At 24.4% G+C, this 21442-nt stretch overlaps 1 protein-coding gene across 2 annotated transcripts; it reads left to right on the forward strand.

The window, feature by feature from the left end:
• Positions 1-7494: 7494 nt before the first annotated feature.
• Positions 7495-21293, forward strand: LOC128956227 (serine/threonine-protein phosphatase 2A regulatory subunit B'' subunit beta-like). Of its 2 annotated transcripts, none has more exons than XM_054301914.1 (8): positions 7495-8133; positions 11098-11514; positions 14451-15516; positions 19228-19589; positions 19685-20106; positions 20177-20457; positions 20546-20793; positions 21139-21293. In XM_054301914.1, exons 1-8 carry the CDS (start codon positions 7748-7750, stop codon positions 21278-21280), a joined length of 3324 nt encoding a protein of 1107 aa, XP_054157889.1. In that variant the 5' UTR covers positions 7495-7747; the 3' UTR covers positions 21281-21293. The 2 variants fall into 2 exon arrangements, with proteins under 2 accessions (XP_054157889.1, XP_054157890.1); XM_054301915.1 differs by lacking the exon at positions 7495-8133 and adding an exon at positions 10946-11000.
• Positions 21294-21442: the final 149 nt, after the last annotated feature.

Below are 21442 nucleotides of genomic sequence, written 5' to 3' on the forward strand. Positions count from 1 at the left end.
TTCAATGATCTAAAGTTGCTTTTTTAATTGTTTTATAAATCTATATATATATATATATAATTATTAATTATTTTTATTTGTAAATATTAGGCGATATATATTTGAATACAATTATCACTTTTGTTATTCATTTCTCATAAAACAAATTTAATTATACACATTAATTGCACAATTAATATAATTTTTTATTTAATAGACAGTATTAATTATTTAAAAAATTTTATCATAAATTTTTTATTTAAAGCACGATGTTTTCATTTGATTTTTGTATTTATAAAATATTACTGTAATTTTTAAAAACAGTAATTATTTGCAGATGAAAATTAACAATTTGTTAGACACATAGATTGTACACTAGATTTGAAATAATTATTTTGAAACTTTTGATTAATTGTCCGATTTGTCAAACAAGTCATTTGCTTTTGTTATAATCAAAAGCTATAAAAACGATTTGTCCGAATCAATGCATTCATAACTTTATCCGTATTATTAATATCTAAATAATCCATACATTTGTTATCCAATGCAATCGTAAAAATTATTTCTTTTTTATAATTTTTGTACAAATACTTAACAGTTATTGTTAAGATTATTTTGTACATTGTTTTTATATATGTATATTATTATGATAACTGTGATGTTTTTATTAAATAATAATGAATTAATTGATCTAATGGTTTGGTAATTAAATCAAATTATGTTAAAAGTATATTACAAGCAATTTTTATAAACTTTGTTAGAAGTAAAATCAAATTATTAACTTATATAAAATTATATATAGGTTTTTGTGGTTACCTATTACAAACTATTAAATTTTTAATGTTTTTTTATTTATTAATTAAGATTACGGTACATAAATATTTCTATACATATAAAAAAAATCTTAATTTCAATTCAAAAATTATTTAGTTTTAAGATTTATAATTATATTTTGGTTGTTTTTATTTATAAAATTAGTAAATTTCAACTATAATACAAACATATTGTCAATTTTATAATTACATACATAATAATCAAAATATATATATCAAACAATTTACATTTACATTATTATCTAAAATAAATTTTATATTAGGCTATTATAATTTATTATTTTTGAAATTACAATATATATAGGTTAGTAAAAACGCCAATAATTTGTATAAAAATGATAGTATATATAATATATAATATTTACTATAATTTATAACTTATATGAAATAAGTTTGTTATAAACATAAATCGATTACATAACCGGTGTGTTTCATAAATGATTTTTAAAGATCAAAATATTTTTTAAAAAACAAAAATTTATACAATTTCCCATTTAAATATTATGCACATTGTTTTTATTATTATATATTATAGATTAATAAATATTTAAATTTTCAAACGATAATTACTTTTGTTAATAAATGATATTTTTTTAAATTATAATTTTATTAAAAAAACATTTTTTGTTTAATAATAAACTGTTTAATGTTTTTAAATTAATTTTAATAAGATTAAAATATATGCAATGATAAATAATTATTGCATTAAATATAATGAGTAGACATTCCTATGGGTTGAACATGAATGCGGAAATGTAGTTAAAATACACTTTCCCTACATTTTCAAATGTTAAGTAAATAAATATATTTAACAGAGAGAGCGAGAGAGAGAGAGAGAGAGAGAGAGAGAGAGAGAATCCACTATTACATAAATAACTGAATTAGACATATAAATGATTTGTTTTGCCAAACATGTAATGCGATTTCACAATTTAAATGCCATTTATTAAATTAGGTTTCTTTGATAGAGAAAAAATTAATTTATTTTAATTCAATTAAAATAAAATTCTTAGTTAATATAAAATAGATATAATATTTAATCGATTAATTTAAGTATTATTAATTAGTGAAATTTTTTTGGCACATAATTATTATAAATTATATTAGAAGGGCAATGTCTAGGGGGATAATTTTGGTATAAATACCTAGTAATAGTGATTTCTATTATATATATATATATATATATATATATATATATAATTTATTAGGAAATGATAAAATAAATTATTAAAAAATTGATAAATTTGATCAAAAATATCAAGTTGTTACTTAATTGATATAAAGTACTATATCATATATCATTAAATAAATATTTTCAATATTATGTTAAATAATTAATCAAAAATTAATCAAAAATTAAACTTTTAATACATTCAACATATGACAATTTTATTAATTTCAACAAAAATATCTAATAATAGTTTATATTTTAGTTGATTATTATATCAAATCTTTTTTTTTTGATAAATAATAGTAAAAAGCGGTCTTTTTATGTTTTGATTACATACAGTATTTATATATTCATATATAAACAGTTTATATCATTATTTATACAGTAAATTATAACTATTGCTTAATGTTTGTTGAATTTTTTACACATAATATTTGAAATTTAAATATTTAACTCAAGTATTTCCTTTTTTGAAAATAAAAACATTATTTAATGAAATAATATATTATAAACATTAAATTAAATTTACAAAAGTTAACATCTATTTTTAGTAAACATTAAATTTTTGTATGTTATAAAATTTTTTATTGTAACAAAAAATTAAAAATGTAATTTATTTAATAGTCTGATAATTTAATTAAGTAAAGCTTTAAATATAATATTAAATTAAGTAATTTCTTAAAATGAAAAATCATATATAATTTGTTTAAATAAAATTAATATTTTGCTGTCACACTATAAAAAAATATTTAATATATTACTTCAATAAAATAAATTAAAATATAAAATTCATTATTAATAGTAATAATTATAAACGCATCAATGTTTGTATTTTTTTATTTACTGTATAATTTGAAAATATAATTACATAAAGTATTAGTTACATAATTTACTTAACTTTAACTTACATGTAATGATATATCAAATTAAAAAATAATAATTATCAGTATTTAATTAAATAAACAAACATTTAATAAATATTAATAATAAAGATATTAAAATTTTTTTATTTGAATAAATATTATTATGTAGATTATATAGTATAACATAATATTATGAATATTTAAGTATAGTATATATATATATAGTATAACAGATTATAAATGATAAACCAATTGTAATATATTAAACTCAATTCTGTAATGTATTATATCATAAAAGTTATGATATATAAAGTTAGGGGAACGACACATGCGAACAGTGCCTTCAAGAGTGAGCTGAGAGGAGTGGGTGACTGTTTGAGCGAGTCTTACCTCACAATTGCATCAAAAGTTATCCAAACGACTAATGTGAGTGACTGTTACTGTTGTTGTTGTTTTTGTTGTACACAACTTTCCTTTGCCACCGACAAGTTATAACAAACTATATTACAGTATATTATTGGGGGAATAGTAGTCAAGAGGAAAGTTAGATATAGTGAAAGAGAAAGAAGTTTGTCTCACTTTTTCTCTTTTTTTGCTGGAGTTTCATAGTCTAAATATTTGGCATCAAATCAACTAATACAACACCATTGACTACAGTATATGTATGTACAGTATGTATGGTTTTATTTTGTTGAGGGAATGGTATGAAGAAATAGTATGAAAAATTACTGTCACTTCTATTAATAGCAACACTTATTTCTCATCTCACAAAAACACGACGACTGGAGTGAAAGAGCACAACCTTTCTCTCTGTTTCTTCTATTCATCAATTGATGTGAACTCCCGGTTCTCTAAGTCTCGTACACTCAAATGTTTTTGCCTCACTCTATCTCCCTGTCCTCAAACACTCAATGAAAACTGTTGATTGTCATGATATTTGTCAAAATAAAGCAACACTACTTTTGTTATCACTACAACTATTGTGTCTACACATCATATTGAATCAAAAAATGTTTGTTTTTTATTACATTTGACTTTTATCTATTGAAATCATTGAATGAAAAAAAGTTATTACATATGTGTTAAACAAATAATAATAATAATAATAATAATAACAAGTGGTAACTGTTTGTGTCACATATGAGCGCATAAATGAAATTATTTCTTCATAGCTTATGATAAAAAACATTTTTATGTAATATTGAAAACTATTTTTTCTAATATTTGTTAATCCGACTACAATCACGTATTTATAATATAAATATATATATATAAAATATATTATATATATATATATTTACATTATATAAATATATACTATTTATATTTACTCTATATTTGTATAAAACTGTGTCTACAAAACATATTAACAGTAAAAGTATATAAATTTTTTCCACTAATAATAATCACATTCTTTACATTTTGTAATGTAATCCTCTGGTGTGACTCAATCAGTGATTTTTTCGACTGTTATTTAATGCCATTTAAACGGTAGGTAAAGCGTATATAAATTACTTTCATAATATTTATATTTGTATTATGCTTTTTTACAGTAATCTATCACAAAAATAATATATAATAAATTGCTTTATGGGATTTTATATTTAGATTTTTAATTATGGGGGCACTTTAAAAATAATCTAGTTTAACATAGTTTATTTTGTATTAATATTAATGATTTGTATCATACGATTGTTTGGCATAGCTTAATGCAACTAATGTTAAAATATTTTTATAAGATAACAAATATTGTGATTACAATTAAAACAAAACGAAAATTTTTATTTATTTTTATAGAAAATAATTTATATAATATATGTATCCTTTTCTCGCAATAAGGTGTTTATATGATACACACGTATAATATACTGTATTATCAATATATCATATAAACAATAATTTATTTGATATATTAATCTTTGAACAAAAAAGTGTCGAACAAAACAAATATATAGAATATCACAAATTTCCTATACATTTATTGCAACTTTTATTTTGTTTATCATTGCTTATAATTGTTATGACTTAAGCTCATGTATGGTATCATATATTAAAAAAAATTGTTACATATTTCAAACATACCAACCAAATCAACATACATACCATTTATGATATTTAGATCAAGTTTTTTATTAATATTATAATAACAATCTTTTTTAGTTTCACTGCTATAACAACAATCAATTATTGCCATCTAATATAGTATTGTGTTGTTTGACAATTAATTTATTAGATAAATATTGTTATTGTTTTTTATTATTACGATATAAAGATTTTTTAAATAACAGGTCACAAACATTGAACTGAATTGTCATAAATTATAACTTTATATAAAATTATTTTTATTTCAGAAAAATCATTTTTATTGCTTATATTTTTTGTTAATTACTTTTTTTAAAAACTTGCTTTTAGTAGTTTTAGTGTAATTCATAAATTGTTTTATATATCTTATAAAAATAAAGATAAAAATCTCAAATACTATTCACACATATACAGTATTGTTAATATTAAGATTAATACATTTTAGACTACAGTCAACCCATTTTTATGACATTTTAGTTAAATCCAAATAAATATTACATTAAGCTGTATGTAATGTGTATGTGTGTGTGTCATAAAATGTTTAATGATATTTCAATTAAGCCAATAATAATAGTCATAATCATCACTTAACTCCTATTTTTATGTTAGGATAACATATAAATATACAAATATTTTTTTGTCTTTTCTAATGTCTGTGAAAAGTGCCAATAAATCATAGGCTGTTTAAGAGTTTAAGAAAAATGGTAATTAAAAATCCACAAAAAACCAATGTATTGGGAGTTTGATATTTTCAAAAAAATAAAATCAATTATTATTAGTATTTGCCGTATATTTGCATAATTATGAATTGATAGATATGTCAGGTCAAGGATGAGAACTAATGTATGGAAGGCATTCATATTTACATAAAGCAGATTATGTAATATATTTATAGAAACCATGAAATATATTTTCTATAGTTATTTGAAGAAAAAATATTTTGCAAAATAAAAATTCAATACGTTTTTTGTAAGCAAAGGATAGGATAGGCTTATGGTTTTTGGTGTGTCTCTGATGTCTAAAATAAACTGAAATATCTCATTGAAATATTTTCAAAACAACTTAAACAGTGTGTGTGTGTGTTAGTTATTATTATTATTATTTTATTATAAAATTTAAAAACTGACAGCCCTTTAAATCTGTAAAAACATTGTATTACATGTGTATATCATTATAAGTGTGCAAACCATTTATGGAAATATAGCTAACTATTCAACTATTATGGATATCATTATAGCATTATTTAAAAAATTTCTTAAAATTACTTTTTAAAAAACTTTTTTCTATTGTTAGATATATAGTTTATTATCATTAATTTTTTAGTAGATATTTTTTGGTTATTTAATATATATATATATATATTATAATAAATATAAATTATATATACTGTATAAAATAAATAAAAAATAATTACTTTAAAGACACGATGCCGATTTATATCTGATGTGTTATTATATAATATTATCCATTATATAAGATATTTTATTATAATAAAATATTTATTTTATATACCATTAAACAATCCATATTTTATTAGAATTTTGATAAAACAGTTTATTTATTTTTTGCATTTTATATCAATTTAAAAATAAATTGATCGTCAATTAAATAAATGAAAGTATTTGTATGTTATGTTTTTTCTATTTGGCAAATATATACTATAAGTTTACAATCAATATATTAAATTATTAAATATATTTTATGTAGAATATCATTTAGTTTCTATTATCGTGTATAATAAGTAAATATCTATATATGTATATAATATATTATATAAAAGAAATATTATTCAAGCGATAATCCAAATTATGATATGATAAATGACTTATTAAATACATTGCTCTAAAAATATATTTGTATATAATATAATATATAAAAAATATATAGCTATCAATAGATCTTAATTTGTTTATGAAAACCGGTTTTCCGTTTCTCTAAATATATTTTAAATCAGACATAGTTTAAAAAAATGACCGTCAAATTGATGCCATTATTGTGTTGGCGGTAAAGTTCCTAATCGGGGCTCTCCTCCTATCAAAAGGTGATACTCCTATCGCAAACATACATCACTTGTATTTTATATAATCTTTGAGTAGTGAATATTTATATGAAATTTTTATTTACTTTAAATGAAATTGCTTTTGACTGTATCGTATATTTTCTATTTTAAAACAAACTTATACATCAATATCTATATTTTTTATAGGTTTAACATCAAGTATATATATATACATCATCTAGAAACTTTTAATGTAAGTTTTAAAGTTTAAGTTTGAATATTTGTGTATAAATAGTATAGTATAGCATTAATAAACTATAGTTTCTAAAGTGTTGTAAATTTCCACATAAAATTTACAACTATAGTTTATAAACTAATATTATAAAATAATATGTATTAATATATATATAAGTTAATTACCGCTAATTTAGTAAAACATAAGTTGTATGAATTTATTACATATTAAATATATTTAAGTTTATATGAAAGTAATTTTTATTATTTTTCTAGTGTTTAGTTCATCAATTAAAACATTAACAGTGCATTTAATTAAATATTTATTATTAATAAATTTGTTCAAATTTAAACGATAGTATATAACAATATATATTATGTTAATTTTCAAAAAATCACAAAAAATATTATATTAATAACAATAATAATCACATTTGACTACAAATAATATTTTTATGTAAACTATTGATACGGAAGTATTTTCTGGTCTTAATATATCGTATATATATATATATATACCGTAAAGGCGTTGTCGGGTTAGAAGATAAAGTTAATTTCCAGTTAATCCTTAACTGTCATTCATGTTATGTGTGCGAGTGGGCCGACAACATCACAGGTACTGCCGTCACGTAAAGTAGTCACTCGGAGAACAGTTTATCACCGATCGGTTTGCGTAGATCTGAGAGCCGTCCGTTCCGTTCACGCTTTAGAGCACTGTCCATGTATTATTGACCCGAAACTGGTCGGCAATCTCAATGGTAATGACTGCGGATCAGTTCATTACGGATTGTGTTCGCCACTGACTTTACCGCCTGTCGTCAACATACCAGTGCTGCCGTCGTCGCCGACACAGTCGGCGCACACATTGACACCAATTGTGGCCAAATCGGAGAGTTTCCGCGACAAAATCCAGGCCGCCATTGAGCTCCTGGCTGTCGAAGAGGAACCGGCAGATTTGGAAACATTGCTCAGGTATTTAATAATAAAATTATTTTATTTAATACAAAAAAAAATATTATTCTTTTTTTAATTTGAAATGAAAAAAGAAAAACAAGTTTTTTTTACTTTGAATGGAAATTGGTGTCAAAAACTATTAAAAAAAAGTTTTATTTATATTTGTTTTATTAATTGTCTTTTTGAGTTTAATTATCATTTGAATTATTTGAATATATGTCATAATAGTCATAATATTTAACAATTTTTATCTTAATTTATCTTAATCTTTATATTCGTGTTTAATGAATAATAATTTCAATGTTTGTTTTGCTTATTTTATTTGAACAATCAATTTAATTTATGTTACTTTCAATATAAACATTTACTATAAGTTTGTTTAATGCATATTAAATTAGTTTTTAAGTTTTAATTTAATAAAATATTTATTTTCAAACAATAAAAGCATTACATTGTTTTAAAGCAAATAACAAAAATATATTAAATAATATATATATATTGTAGTTTATGGTTGTATTTTTTTGTAAATAATAAATATTAAATTAAAATATTAAACAAGAATACAAATCAATAGTAAAAATTTTAACAAAAAAAAATATTGTTAACTTTTATTTGTAAATTTTTTGATCGTTTTGTTAAAATAATTTACAATATTATACTTAAAATCATTAATTAATTTTGATGAAGTAAAAATTCAATTTATTTATAAACAAAGTGTTAATATTGAAAAATTTTAATCTATGAAAAATATTTTTACAAAATATTACAATTTATCATAATTTCTAATTTATTAGATATATATTTTGACATTATTATTATTAAATACATAAACAGTTTTGAAATTGATATCCAAATATTAAAGTGAGCAATATTTTGATAACAATTATATTTTTAAAATAAATTATTAAAATTGTTACATACTGTTTATTTAGTTACACGTATTGTAGATTAATCTTAAATTATAATTTAAAAATAAAACAATTATTGTGAGTATAATTTGGTTTAATTTGTAATAATTTAGACAAACTAAATATTAATATAATATTACTAACATATAATGTTTAAAAAAACAGTTTACTCATTATTATTAATAAATAAAAATTTTATGTTATAAATTGGAACAATTTTATTGTTTATTAAATTTATTAAATACTTTTAAGTATTTTATTAAACTATAATTATTATTAAAATATTCAATAAAAATGAGTATCAATAATTGTTTTTGATTAGATAAGACAATTATTTTAATAACTGGTTTTACTGTAATATAAAACTTTTTTTCTTATATTTTTACTAAAAATATTTTTATTCAAAATGATTTAATCTAAACTTAATTAATCAATGAATGTAAATGGAAAATTCAATAAATCAATCTATGATATTACTATGATTTATTATATAATATACTATATTATTATAGCTATTTTTATATAAATAAATAAAAATTAAATGTAAAATTAAATTTTATCGTTTAATTAGTAAAAAATATTTAGATTAAATAATTAAAGATTATAATATTTTAATCGAATAATTTTATTATTAATGATTTAAATTAATTAATTTGAATTAAAATTATTTTAGACTGAATAAGTTTGGATTATTAGAAAAGTGAAAATATATTAAGTTATATATACTATATAATAAAATATTGTAATTATTATTATTATATATATTTAACATATTTAATTAAATATTATCTAAATTAGTTAGAAAATACTATTTAATCTAGCTCAAACATTATAGGCTAATTTATCTAATATTTAATTATTTAATTTTATAACAAATATATCTACCATATTATATCATAATTGTTTTATAATAGTTAATATACAATTGTATAATTTATAGTATTTTCTAATTTTAGTTGAGCCGACACCTACACATAATAAAATTCTATGAATGAAAAATAAAATAATTTAACAATTTAAATAAAATTTAAATAACAAATGCTTAATATTATTATTATTATTACATTGTGTGACATTGCATTTAAATTTTCACTAACTTATACATTACACAATGATATTGCTGATTTGTTAAAATTTATTTTTTATTTTTTGACGACATCGCCATTTAGAAATATATATTAAAATGTTTATAAATATACAGTATATTTGTTTAACCGATACTCTATTGTATGAGTTTATGGACTGATTCGATGCAAACCCATGTATTCAAACGTGTGGATCAAAATTAATTACAACAAACATATAGTTTTATTAATAGTACGGTATATACGTAATTATAATACTGTATATAATACCGTACACCGTGTCTATTGACTGAAAAAAACGCTTCGGTTTGTTAGTGGTACCAATTGGTGTGTATAGATATACTGTATGTGTGTGCAAATGATTGCGACACTGTTTTGTTGGCACCAACGACATACCAGTGCCACTAAAATATAATATACAGTATAATATACTCTACAACGGAATTATATGCTAAAAATTTGTGTGTAATAAAAATAAATTGCTTGTAGAGTACAATATTAACATTATATTAGTGATATATTCAATATATGCTGTATATATACACTTAACTTATCATTCCGTTATATACATTATATTATTATTATTATTAATAATAATAATAAACCATCATTGAAAACAGCAGTTTTAAAATTTGATATAATTTAGTTTTTAATAATTTATTTAATAATTATAATATTTATTAAACGCCTATATATTGTTTTAGGAATTTATGAGGAATTTTGTAGGTTTACGAAAAAAACTTGTTTTTCCAATTCATATATTATTGTTTGTGTTAAGTCTAGCGTTCAGAATATTCTGAAATGTATTTTTAAAAAATGTTTTCGTCAATCAATGTTTAGAGTTATTATTGAAAACTTTAAATAAATTATTTGTGACACAAATCTCTGAAATGTAATTTTAAAATTAAAAATAATAATAATTAATGTTTTAATTAATATAATTTTTTTTTTTATTAATTATGACTAAAATATTTGTTATGATTTTACAGAAATTTTGTGATTGAAGACCGAAGACGTCAAGAAGCGAGACAGTCATCGGCCGCCACTCTGGACTCGAAGACCGGCAAAAAGATTATCATTAGATCCCATTCCCAGATAGATGTGCTAAACAATTATCGCAACGATGTCACAGTTGACGGGTCGACTACATTACCAAACGATGGATTGTCATCGAGTTTGGTGCGATCGCGACTCTCCAAGTTTGACACCGACCGGAGCCGATCATTGTCTCCATCGCCGTCCACCAACCGATCCACACAACGCCAACACTTAACAGGTCCGCCATCTGTAGAGTCGTTACAGTTGTCAGAGTCGTTGTCGTCATCGTCTTCATCGCCAACATCGCAGTCATCATCGGCAGAGAAAGTAATTTTTGGCATCAGTCCTAAGTCTAATTCACTGTCGAGGTATTGTAGGACTTATGATATATACATAACATTTTCACTTATAGTTATGAGAGGATACCGATTCTCTTTCAAAATATTTTTAAATACTATTTATTTTATATATGAATTATTGCTTTAGAAAAATTATTTTTTTTATTTGTTTTTAACTTTTAAAATTTATACAGTAATTTTAATTATATATATTATTTATATTTTGATAAATCTACTGTAATTTTAAATGCGTTTTTCTGGGATTTTAATTTTTTAGTCAAAACTTAAAAATATATATTAGTTTAATTGCAAATACAAACAAACAAAAATAATATTTTTGAAGAATAAAACGTCAAAAATATGTCAGTTATGAATAGTGAAGAAATTATCTAATAATTTAGTTTTATTTATTTATTTATTTTTTAATAAATATTGAGGTCATATACAGTATATAGAGATACAGTACATTACGTTTGATAGATATCTACTTTTTTAAAAAATCATCAAATACATTTTTTTATTTTGACATCAAATCTTATAAACATAACTTTTTCATATATATATATATATATATCTATATAACAAATGTAAATTAAGTTCAATATTTTACACCATTTATTATTTTTATTAGAAAACATCAACAAAAATACTAAAATTAATGGTTTGCTTGATTACAAATTAAAACACACAAATATCTCATTTATACGCTTTAATTTTAATTTGGTGGTGACTGATCCGCAGACCTTTCGCAGACCCCATTTATCTCGAGAACCGATGGTCTGACGACAAAATGATCAAAAGTAATCTTGTAGATATTAGTAAAACTAAGTTGCACATCATGGTCCCGATCGGATCGGATCACCCGTTCCCGATATATAGCCGAAAAACAGGTTATTTTTAACAAATTTTCTCTGCAGACCCCTATTATTTCGGTAACCGATAATTGGACAACAAAATGGCCAACATATATTTTGTAGATATTAGTAAAACTAAGTTGCACATCATAGTCCCGGTCGGATCGGTTAACCCGTTCCCCAGATATACCCGAAAAACTGGTTATTTTTAACAAATTATGTCCGCAGACCCCTATTATTTCGGGAACCAATGACTATACAAAAAAATGACTAATAGTAAAAATGTAGAAAATAATTATATAAAGTTGCTCGTATTAGTTTCGGTCAGATAGCTATAGCCGTTTCCGAGATATATCCGATTAAGTTTTTAATATATTTAAAATATATATTTATATAAGCTATGTCCGCAGACCCCTATTATTTCAGGAACCAATGACTGGACAAAAAAATGACCAATAGATAACTTGTACATATTAACAATATAAAGTTGCACATGTTGACTTTGGTTGGATCCGACTACCCGTTCTCGAGTTATACCCGAAAAACGGGTTTTTTTAAACAAATTAAGTCCGCAGACCCCTATTATTTCGGCAATCGATGAATGGACAACAAAATAACCAACAGTAGACTTGTAGATTTTTAAAATATAAACTTGCACATCTTTGTCCCGGCCGTATCGGTAATCCCGTTCCCGAAATATACCCGAAAAACCGGGGTTTTTTAAAACATTTTTCGGGTATATCTCGGAAACGTGTAGACAGATCCGACCGGAACTAATACGTGCAACTTTAAATTTTTATTTTTTACATGTTTACTGTTTGCCATTTCGTTGTAAAATGACCGGTTCCCGAAATAATAGGGGTCTGCGGTCTTAATTTGTTTAAAAAACCCGTTTTTCGGGTATAACTCGGGAACGGGTAGTCGGATCAGACCAAAGTCAACATGTGCAACTTTATATTGTTAATATGTACAAGTTATCTATTGGTCATTTTTTTGTCCAGTCATTGGTTCCTGAAATAATAGGGGTCTGCGGACATAGCTTATATAAATATATATTTTAAATATATTAAAAACTTAATCGGATATATCTCGGAAACGGCTATAGCTATCTGACCGAAACTAATACGAGCAACTTTATATAATTATTTTCTACATTTTTACTATTAGTCATTTTTTTGTATAGTCATTGGTTCCCGAAATAATAGGGGTCTGCGGACATAATTTGTTAAAAATAACCCGTTTTTCGGGTATATCTCGAGAACGTGACAACTGATCCGGTCGGGACCATGATGTGCAACTTAGTTTTACTAATATCTACAAATCATGTGTTGACAATTTTGTTGTCCTGTTATCGGTTCTCGAAATAATAGGGGTCTGCAGAGAAAATTTGTTAAAAATAACCTGTTTTTCGGCTATATATCGGGAACGGGTGATCCGATCCGATCGGGACCATGATGTGCAACTTAGTTTTACTAATATCTACAAGATTACTTTTGATCATTTTGTCGTCAGACCATCGGTTCTCGAGATAAATGGGGTCTGCGAAAGGTCTGCGGATCAGTCACCACCTTTTAATTTCACTTATAAAACAAATTTTAAATATTTTAGCAATTTTGGTGTTTAAAATCAAATAACAATTTCTATTTGATATAATTATATATAACTTATAATTAATCATTTAAGCGAAATAACAAAATTTGACATGTACATAATCATATTAATGTTGTTTACTCATATGGTTTTATAATTTAACTAAATTTTGACATCACATACACATAAATATTATACACAGACATAGACACACACACACACACACACACACACACACACACACACACACACACACACACACACACACACACACACACACACACACACACACACACACACACACACACACACACACACACACACACACACACACACACACACACACACACACGCACTTACATCAAAATATTTATCTATTATATAGTTATTGACTAATTGTAATGAATGAAAGTTTTTGAAAAAAATATATAATTTATGATTTTAAATATATCTTAAATATTTTAAAAATCCAAAATATAATTTATCTATTATTTAAATTAATAATTTAAAAATTATTTTCAGATATAAAACGTTGATAGAGTCTCGTAGGTATGAGCCGTCCTCCTCTTCCTCATCATCGCAATCATCATCGATAACAACAAGTCCTATTAATAGTCAATTGTTTAGTGAATTAGAAGACAATGAGTTGCTGACTACCGGTGCTGACCGTCAGCAACAACGACATCAAACAATACACGTGAGACCATATATGAGAGATAGTAATAATACACCTGTTGGTGGTGTTGTCACCAAAATAGATGGCTTATTGTCAGCGCAATCGCCAACAAATGTATCGTTCGTATCGGTGCCAGAAAGAGAACCGACTTCTGCGCGAACGCCAAGTGTTGTTGACTCTAAAAGTAAGTCAAACTCAGGACAGATCACCGCATCTTATTCTTTATCATCATATGAACCGCAAACTGTATCGCAAGCATCAGTCGTCGCATCCAATGTTCAAATGTCGCCCTCACCGGTCAAAAGTGTGTCAACCAGTGCTAAGAAGACACCGACTACAGGCAAACTATTGAACACAACTGACTCACGTAATGGTAAAAATGGTGTCAAAGCGCGACCACTGTCGGCACCCGAACCCACTTTAGAGGATATATTTGTTCAGCAGTTGACTGACGACGAAAAGGCTATATTACAGAAAAACTCGCGGATCAGTGGTGCCAAAGATGGACAATTAGTTATGGATAATAATAATACTATAAATGATAAGTTGTCGGTCGGCCTAAATGGGAACGGTCTTAAATCTAAACCGGTCATCGATAAACCCAAACCTAGAATCATAACGTTGTCCAAACCGTTGCCAAAACCGGAACCCAAAGCTCCAGAACCTAAATGTGTAAACGGAAAGCTAGTATTCGGACAAATACCTGTTAAGCCTGTACTTAGTAAAGGATCGGTAGCCGAGAGAGTGTTATTGTTTGAAAAGTGTCCGGAAAAGACATCTGTGACCAAAGTTAAGGTGTCGGACAAAACACGTGAAAAGATAACTTACAATAAAGTGGGACAATGGATGAAACTCAATGATAATAATAATAATAATAATAATACAAATAATAATAATATTACTAATAAGCAGGTATGCAATTTTTTTTAAATTTATAACTATCTTAAATTTTTAATAAGTTTTTTAATTAAACATCTCATTAAAAATTTAATTAGTTTATCGATTTTACTGTATTTTATTTTAGTATTAATTGACTCGTTATTTCTAAGAATAATTGTTTTTTACTAAAATTTATTTTTTAATTTTGACTAAAGAGTATCTTTATAGACGTAAATAAATAATTATATATATATAATGTATATATATATAATAGGATTAAATAGGATGTAAAAAATTATTAATAATCCGGATTATAAATTAATTTTTTAAAAATGTAGGTTCAAGTTTACAACACTAATAAGCTATAAGATTAAAGTTTAAAACTTTTTTTTAATCAATTATATATTATATATTTTTTGTAGAGTTTTAAAATATTAGATTTTTTAAAAATTATTAATAAATATAGATAAAAATAGATTTATTTGTGTTATATAATTCGTGGAAATTTTCAACACAAAAAATATTACTCAAAATATTACTCAAATTTACAATTCTAATGAACCGTAATATAAATAGTCATATATATATCTATATAATTAATTTAAATTAATGTATATTATTTTGTTTGCAAGTAGAAAAAAATCTATTGATTTTGCAGTTTTTGCGTGCATTACAAAATACATTATATATACTTTATATATATATATATATCATGAAATATATGAATACTATTTGCATGTATATGCAAAAAAAAATAATTATAATAACATAGCTAACAGTATATCAATAAAAGATTTTACGACAATTTTTTTTACTAAAGTTTATCACAGAATAATCAACAGAATAATGAAAATAATGCTAAGTTTATTAACAGATAAATTCTTATGTGTTGTACACATCAGTGTGTAATATACACCATAAAACATACTAATGTCTGTTTTCTCTATGTATGCAAAATTAGATTTTATTTAATACTTAATAGACTATACTGTACTGTATATGCTATGTATTTAAATTTTTATAAACAAAATGTGTATCATATCTGAAAAACGTTGTGTTTAATTAGTTTAATTACATATGACATTGAAATTTGGCACTAAAATGATGGATGAAAATCTTAGAAATTGAGTGATACTTGAAAAAAAATTTTATATACAGTTTTGTTTTGTGTGTATGAATACATTTATCTATGTTTTTAACGATTATTATTTTGTAAAAATATAAGTCAAACTCCATATTCCTTGACTGGATTACCCCATAATCCTTCACTTATTTTTCTTTAGCTAATTACACACAAATAAAGTTTGTTTTTTGTTTTTATGATTTAGTTTTTGTTTGACTTTTGTTTTACTCTTGCTTTTTAATCATTTTTTAATTACTTATATGCAAACGTTTAATCAACATATATATGCTTTAAAAAAATTTTTAAAAAGATATTTAGCGATATTTATGATTTTAAAGCAATTAATTTTTTGCTTATTAAGAATATATTGTAATTATTTCATTAATTAGTAGACATCATCGTCTTCGTCATCACATTTAATTTAATTTAATTACTTGAAGTTATATAAATTTTCATCATTTTTAAAACCATACATACATATGCACTATGACTGATACCTAATAATAGCAATGAGGAAGTCCTACAAAATAAAAGACAGTATGACTTGACTTATTATTTTTTGAATATACAGTATGTATTAAATTTTGCAATTTTCTCAGAATTAAGCAAAACTATTGAAAAATTAGTTTATACCGTATCTGTATATAGTCTTATAATGCAAAAAAAATATATATTGTATAAAAAAAAAGTTTTATGCCAAACATTTTTCGTTGTTATGATTTATCAGACAAGTTATCCCCCAAAGAACTATACGTTTAACGGTTTAATGGTTTTGAATTCATTGTTCTCGAAAAGTAAACATTTTGTGCCAAAACATAATACCATATCTTTAACCCACATATACTGTATTATTGAATATATACGTTATATTGTAATGATATAATACAATAATTAACTCTTTAGCTATACTACCTCTCTAGTATATGTATATATATGATATAATTAACTTTTTTTATAAAGTCAAATGTTATTGTAGTCCAACAGTTAATAATAGTCTTTTGTTGTCTAATAAGACAAAAAAGTTAAAAAAATAGATTTAAGAATTTTAAAAATATATATATTAAAATAATATATTATTATAAATAATCTGTCAATTTGTTAATATTTTCAAAACAATTGCCAATATTATTGTTTATGATTTGACTTCAAAATAATTGGTATACTCTACACTAGTGTATAATATCAAGAAAATTTATTATTTTACTTAATATGCACATTATTCTAGACAATATTGATTACAAATTTGTTTATAAAGTTATATTAATAGTAAGCGTACAAAATTATCCTCTCATTACTTATTGATATAGCTTTTTACATATAAAAAACTATACATCACATGTTATATATAAATATTAAAATCAGCCAAATAAATATGCTTTCATATGCCAAATATATACAGTAAATGTATATATGATTTTTCACACCATTTATTTGAGGGAAATGTTGTCACTTTTATTTGAGTACTTGAAGTCGTCTCTCTCTCTCTCTCTCTCTCTCTCTCTCTCTCTCTCTCTCTCTCTCTCTCTCTCTCTCTCTCTCTCTCTTTAACTCTTTAACATTTGATAATAAGTTTTTTATTAATAAAATTTTTACTTTTTAGTAGACAGACTTTTATTTTTAAAAAATAATATCTAAGCTCCCGTTTCACTAAAAAAAGCCAATATTATCCATCTCTGCAAATATCACTCAAAGTTTGCTTTGAATGGCAACAAAAAATAAATTTGTAATACAGTTGTATTTATTATTAGCTCTACTTTTTTCTGTATTACTAATTTTGACAAAAAAAAGAGAGGATCCTATCATTCATTTGCTGAGAGTTTAAATTTAATATAACTGTAGCTTTCTTTTCCGTTAATCGGATCCAATGTACTGTCTGTCAATGGCTTCAAAAAATATATAAAACTTTATTTTCAAAAATACTGAGAGAGAGAGAGAGAGAGAGAGAGAGAGAGAGAGAGAGAGAGAGAGAGAGAAACATTTGAAGGGAAATGTTTTATAATCAGTAAAAAGATCTGTTTTGATATATATATAAATAATATGAATACTATTTTGATATACACTTTATATATGTTTTCTATGTACAGAACATAGTATAGTAATTTGATACACAGTTTCAAACAAAATTCAAAATTCTCATTATAAATATAACTTTTTATATTATTTTTATTAGACAACATAAAATATATGATATATGTATTACTTAAATTATAAAGTACTATAACATATACACATTATATACTACAAAATATTATATATATCTTTTCCAAATCTTTTTACGAGTATTAATCTTTCTCTATATTCTAAGCTAATTAAAATTAATATATTGTCAACAAAATGATTACATTTTAAAATTAACTTAATATTTAGTTTATAAAATTCAGTAAGTAAATTTTAAATATAAAAACACATTATCATTTATCAATTAAGGTAGTTTTAAAAAATTAATTTTTATAATATAAAGATTTGTAATTTATATGCTAATTATAATTAGTATTCATTTTTTTATTAAACTGTTATATACAGTAGTAATTTGCTAAAATAACAATTGAAAATAAACTACAAATTAAAAAAAAATGTTTTTATATTTTATTAATAAATTGAATTTAAATTTTATTATACAGAATGATATAATTGGGCGACGATTTTCCCGAAGTAACTCATTGACGTCCACACCTGCGGGACAGTTGCCTAAGTTTTACTATCCGGTGGGTCGACCCTATTCATCACACGAAGTGGAAACACAGATACGTAAAATAACTTCAGTTTTTGATCGATTTCCCACCAGAATAGTGGGCCGTAAAGAATTGGCGGCAATACTCAAATTAGTAGGTCTACCCCTCTATTGGAAAGAACCAGTGTTTCGGGCCGTTAATAAAGCGGCCAATACTAACGGTAATAAAAATATCAATAATAATAATAATAATAATGGAAACGGAAAGAAGGAATTAATTACTTGCGAAGCATTCGTCGACTATTGGAAAAAGTTATTTAATTTTTTAGATAATATTATTAATTTTTCTCTAAATTTGTTTAACAATTTAACTATTGATATACCGATATATTATATATTTTTCATAGACTGATCTCAACGTGTTATGATAATACGTCACGATTTTTTAAGATTATGACCGGCGGTCAGCGTAACTACTTATTGCCCGAAGATTTTGTGCCAATGCTTCAGGACGTGATCGACACACATCCCGGTCTGGCATTTCTCAAGGAAGCTGAAGAGTTTCATTCGCGATACGTACATACAGTTATAGCCCGAATCTACTATTGTGTTAATAAGTCGTGGACGGGAAGGATAACACTACCGGAGCTCAAAAAGTCAAACTTCATACAAGTCTTGTCATTGTTGGAAGAGGAAGACGATATCAATCAGATAACGGATTATTTTTCTTACGAACACTTTTATGTGATTTATTGCAAGTTTTGGGAACTGGACAAAGACCACGATCTGTTCATCAGTAAAACAGATCTCAGTCGACACAATGATTCCGGTTTGACATATAATTTGATTATTTTCTATCAAAGGTTTGACTAATTTCAAAAATTGTTAACTTCTTGTAGCGATATCGTCGCGAATGATTGACCGCATATTCTCGGGTGCCGTCACTCGAGGCGATACTCGAAAAGACGGTTTGCTATCATATTCTGAGTTCGTCTGGTTTTTGTTGTCCGAAGAAGACAAACGCCATCCGAGGTCTATAGAGTATTGGTTCCGATGTATGGATTTGGATGGAGACGGATATCTATCGATGTATGAATTGGAGTACTTCTATAGTGAACAAACCAAACGAATGGAAGCCATTGGTATCGAAGCGCTTCCGTTCAACGATTGTTTGTGTCAGGTATTAATGATCCCGTCATCGGATATTTAAACATTTATTATTATTATTATTATCTTAATTTAACCGATTAACCAATTATTATCAACAGATGTTAGATCTGGTCCGACCTAAACATTGCGGACAAATCTCATTATCCGATCTGAAGAGGTGTCGTCTGACGCCAATCTTTTTCGATACTTTCTTCAATTTAGAGAAATACTTAGACCACGAACAGAGAGATCCGTTTGCCTCGAGTCGCGATGAGGACGGACTAACAATGTCTGATTGGGATCGGTTTGCGGCCGAAGAGTATGAACTGTTGGTCGCCGAAGAAAGTGTTCAGCAAACGAATCAAAAGTAATTTTCAGATATTGAAAATCAAAGTTACTTTCTTTAAAAAAAAATATTGTCAAACATTTACTAAATTTAATAATAATAATAATAAGTATAAACTATAATAAATAATAATATAAACTAAAAATTTATAAATTTGCTGAATGTCTAGTCAATTACTGTATTAGACTAAACCAAAAAAAGCTGATATCAAAACTAAAACTTTTGAAATATTTTTTAATAACGATTATGCAATAGTTATAACAAAGTGATTAAACTTATCTCTCTCTCTCTATATATATCTTTCAATTTTAAAAAGCAAACAAACAAATTGTTATTAATTATAATGTGTTGTTAATATTTATAAAGTTTATTGGACTTTACCGGTGAAACGGTTATCACTGGTGACTATACTACACGCGGCGGTAATAGTGGTTCGCGATATACATCACAGCCACCCGATTACGAGTCGGACTATTGCGACCCACAGGATGACAGTGATCTTGTTTGACAAAACACATACACATAATATGTATCACATTATTATTATTATTAATTTTATTTGCAATTATTTCTATTATTATAAGATTAAAAAAGAAAAAAATATATAACTATTGTTACATCAATTTTACTACTAATATTATTACAATAATTATTATAGATTTTATAATAT

This window comes from Oppia nitens, unplaced genomic scaffold (genome assembly GCF_028296485.1).
Source record: "Oppia nitens isolate AA-2021 unplaced genomic scaffold, nextdenovo-longstitch-racon4-pilon3 scaffold2_pilon_pilon_pilon, whole genome shotgun sequence".
NCBI lineage: Eukaryota > Metazoa > Arthropoda > Arachnida > Sarcoptiformes > Oppiidae > Oppia > Oppia nitens.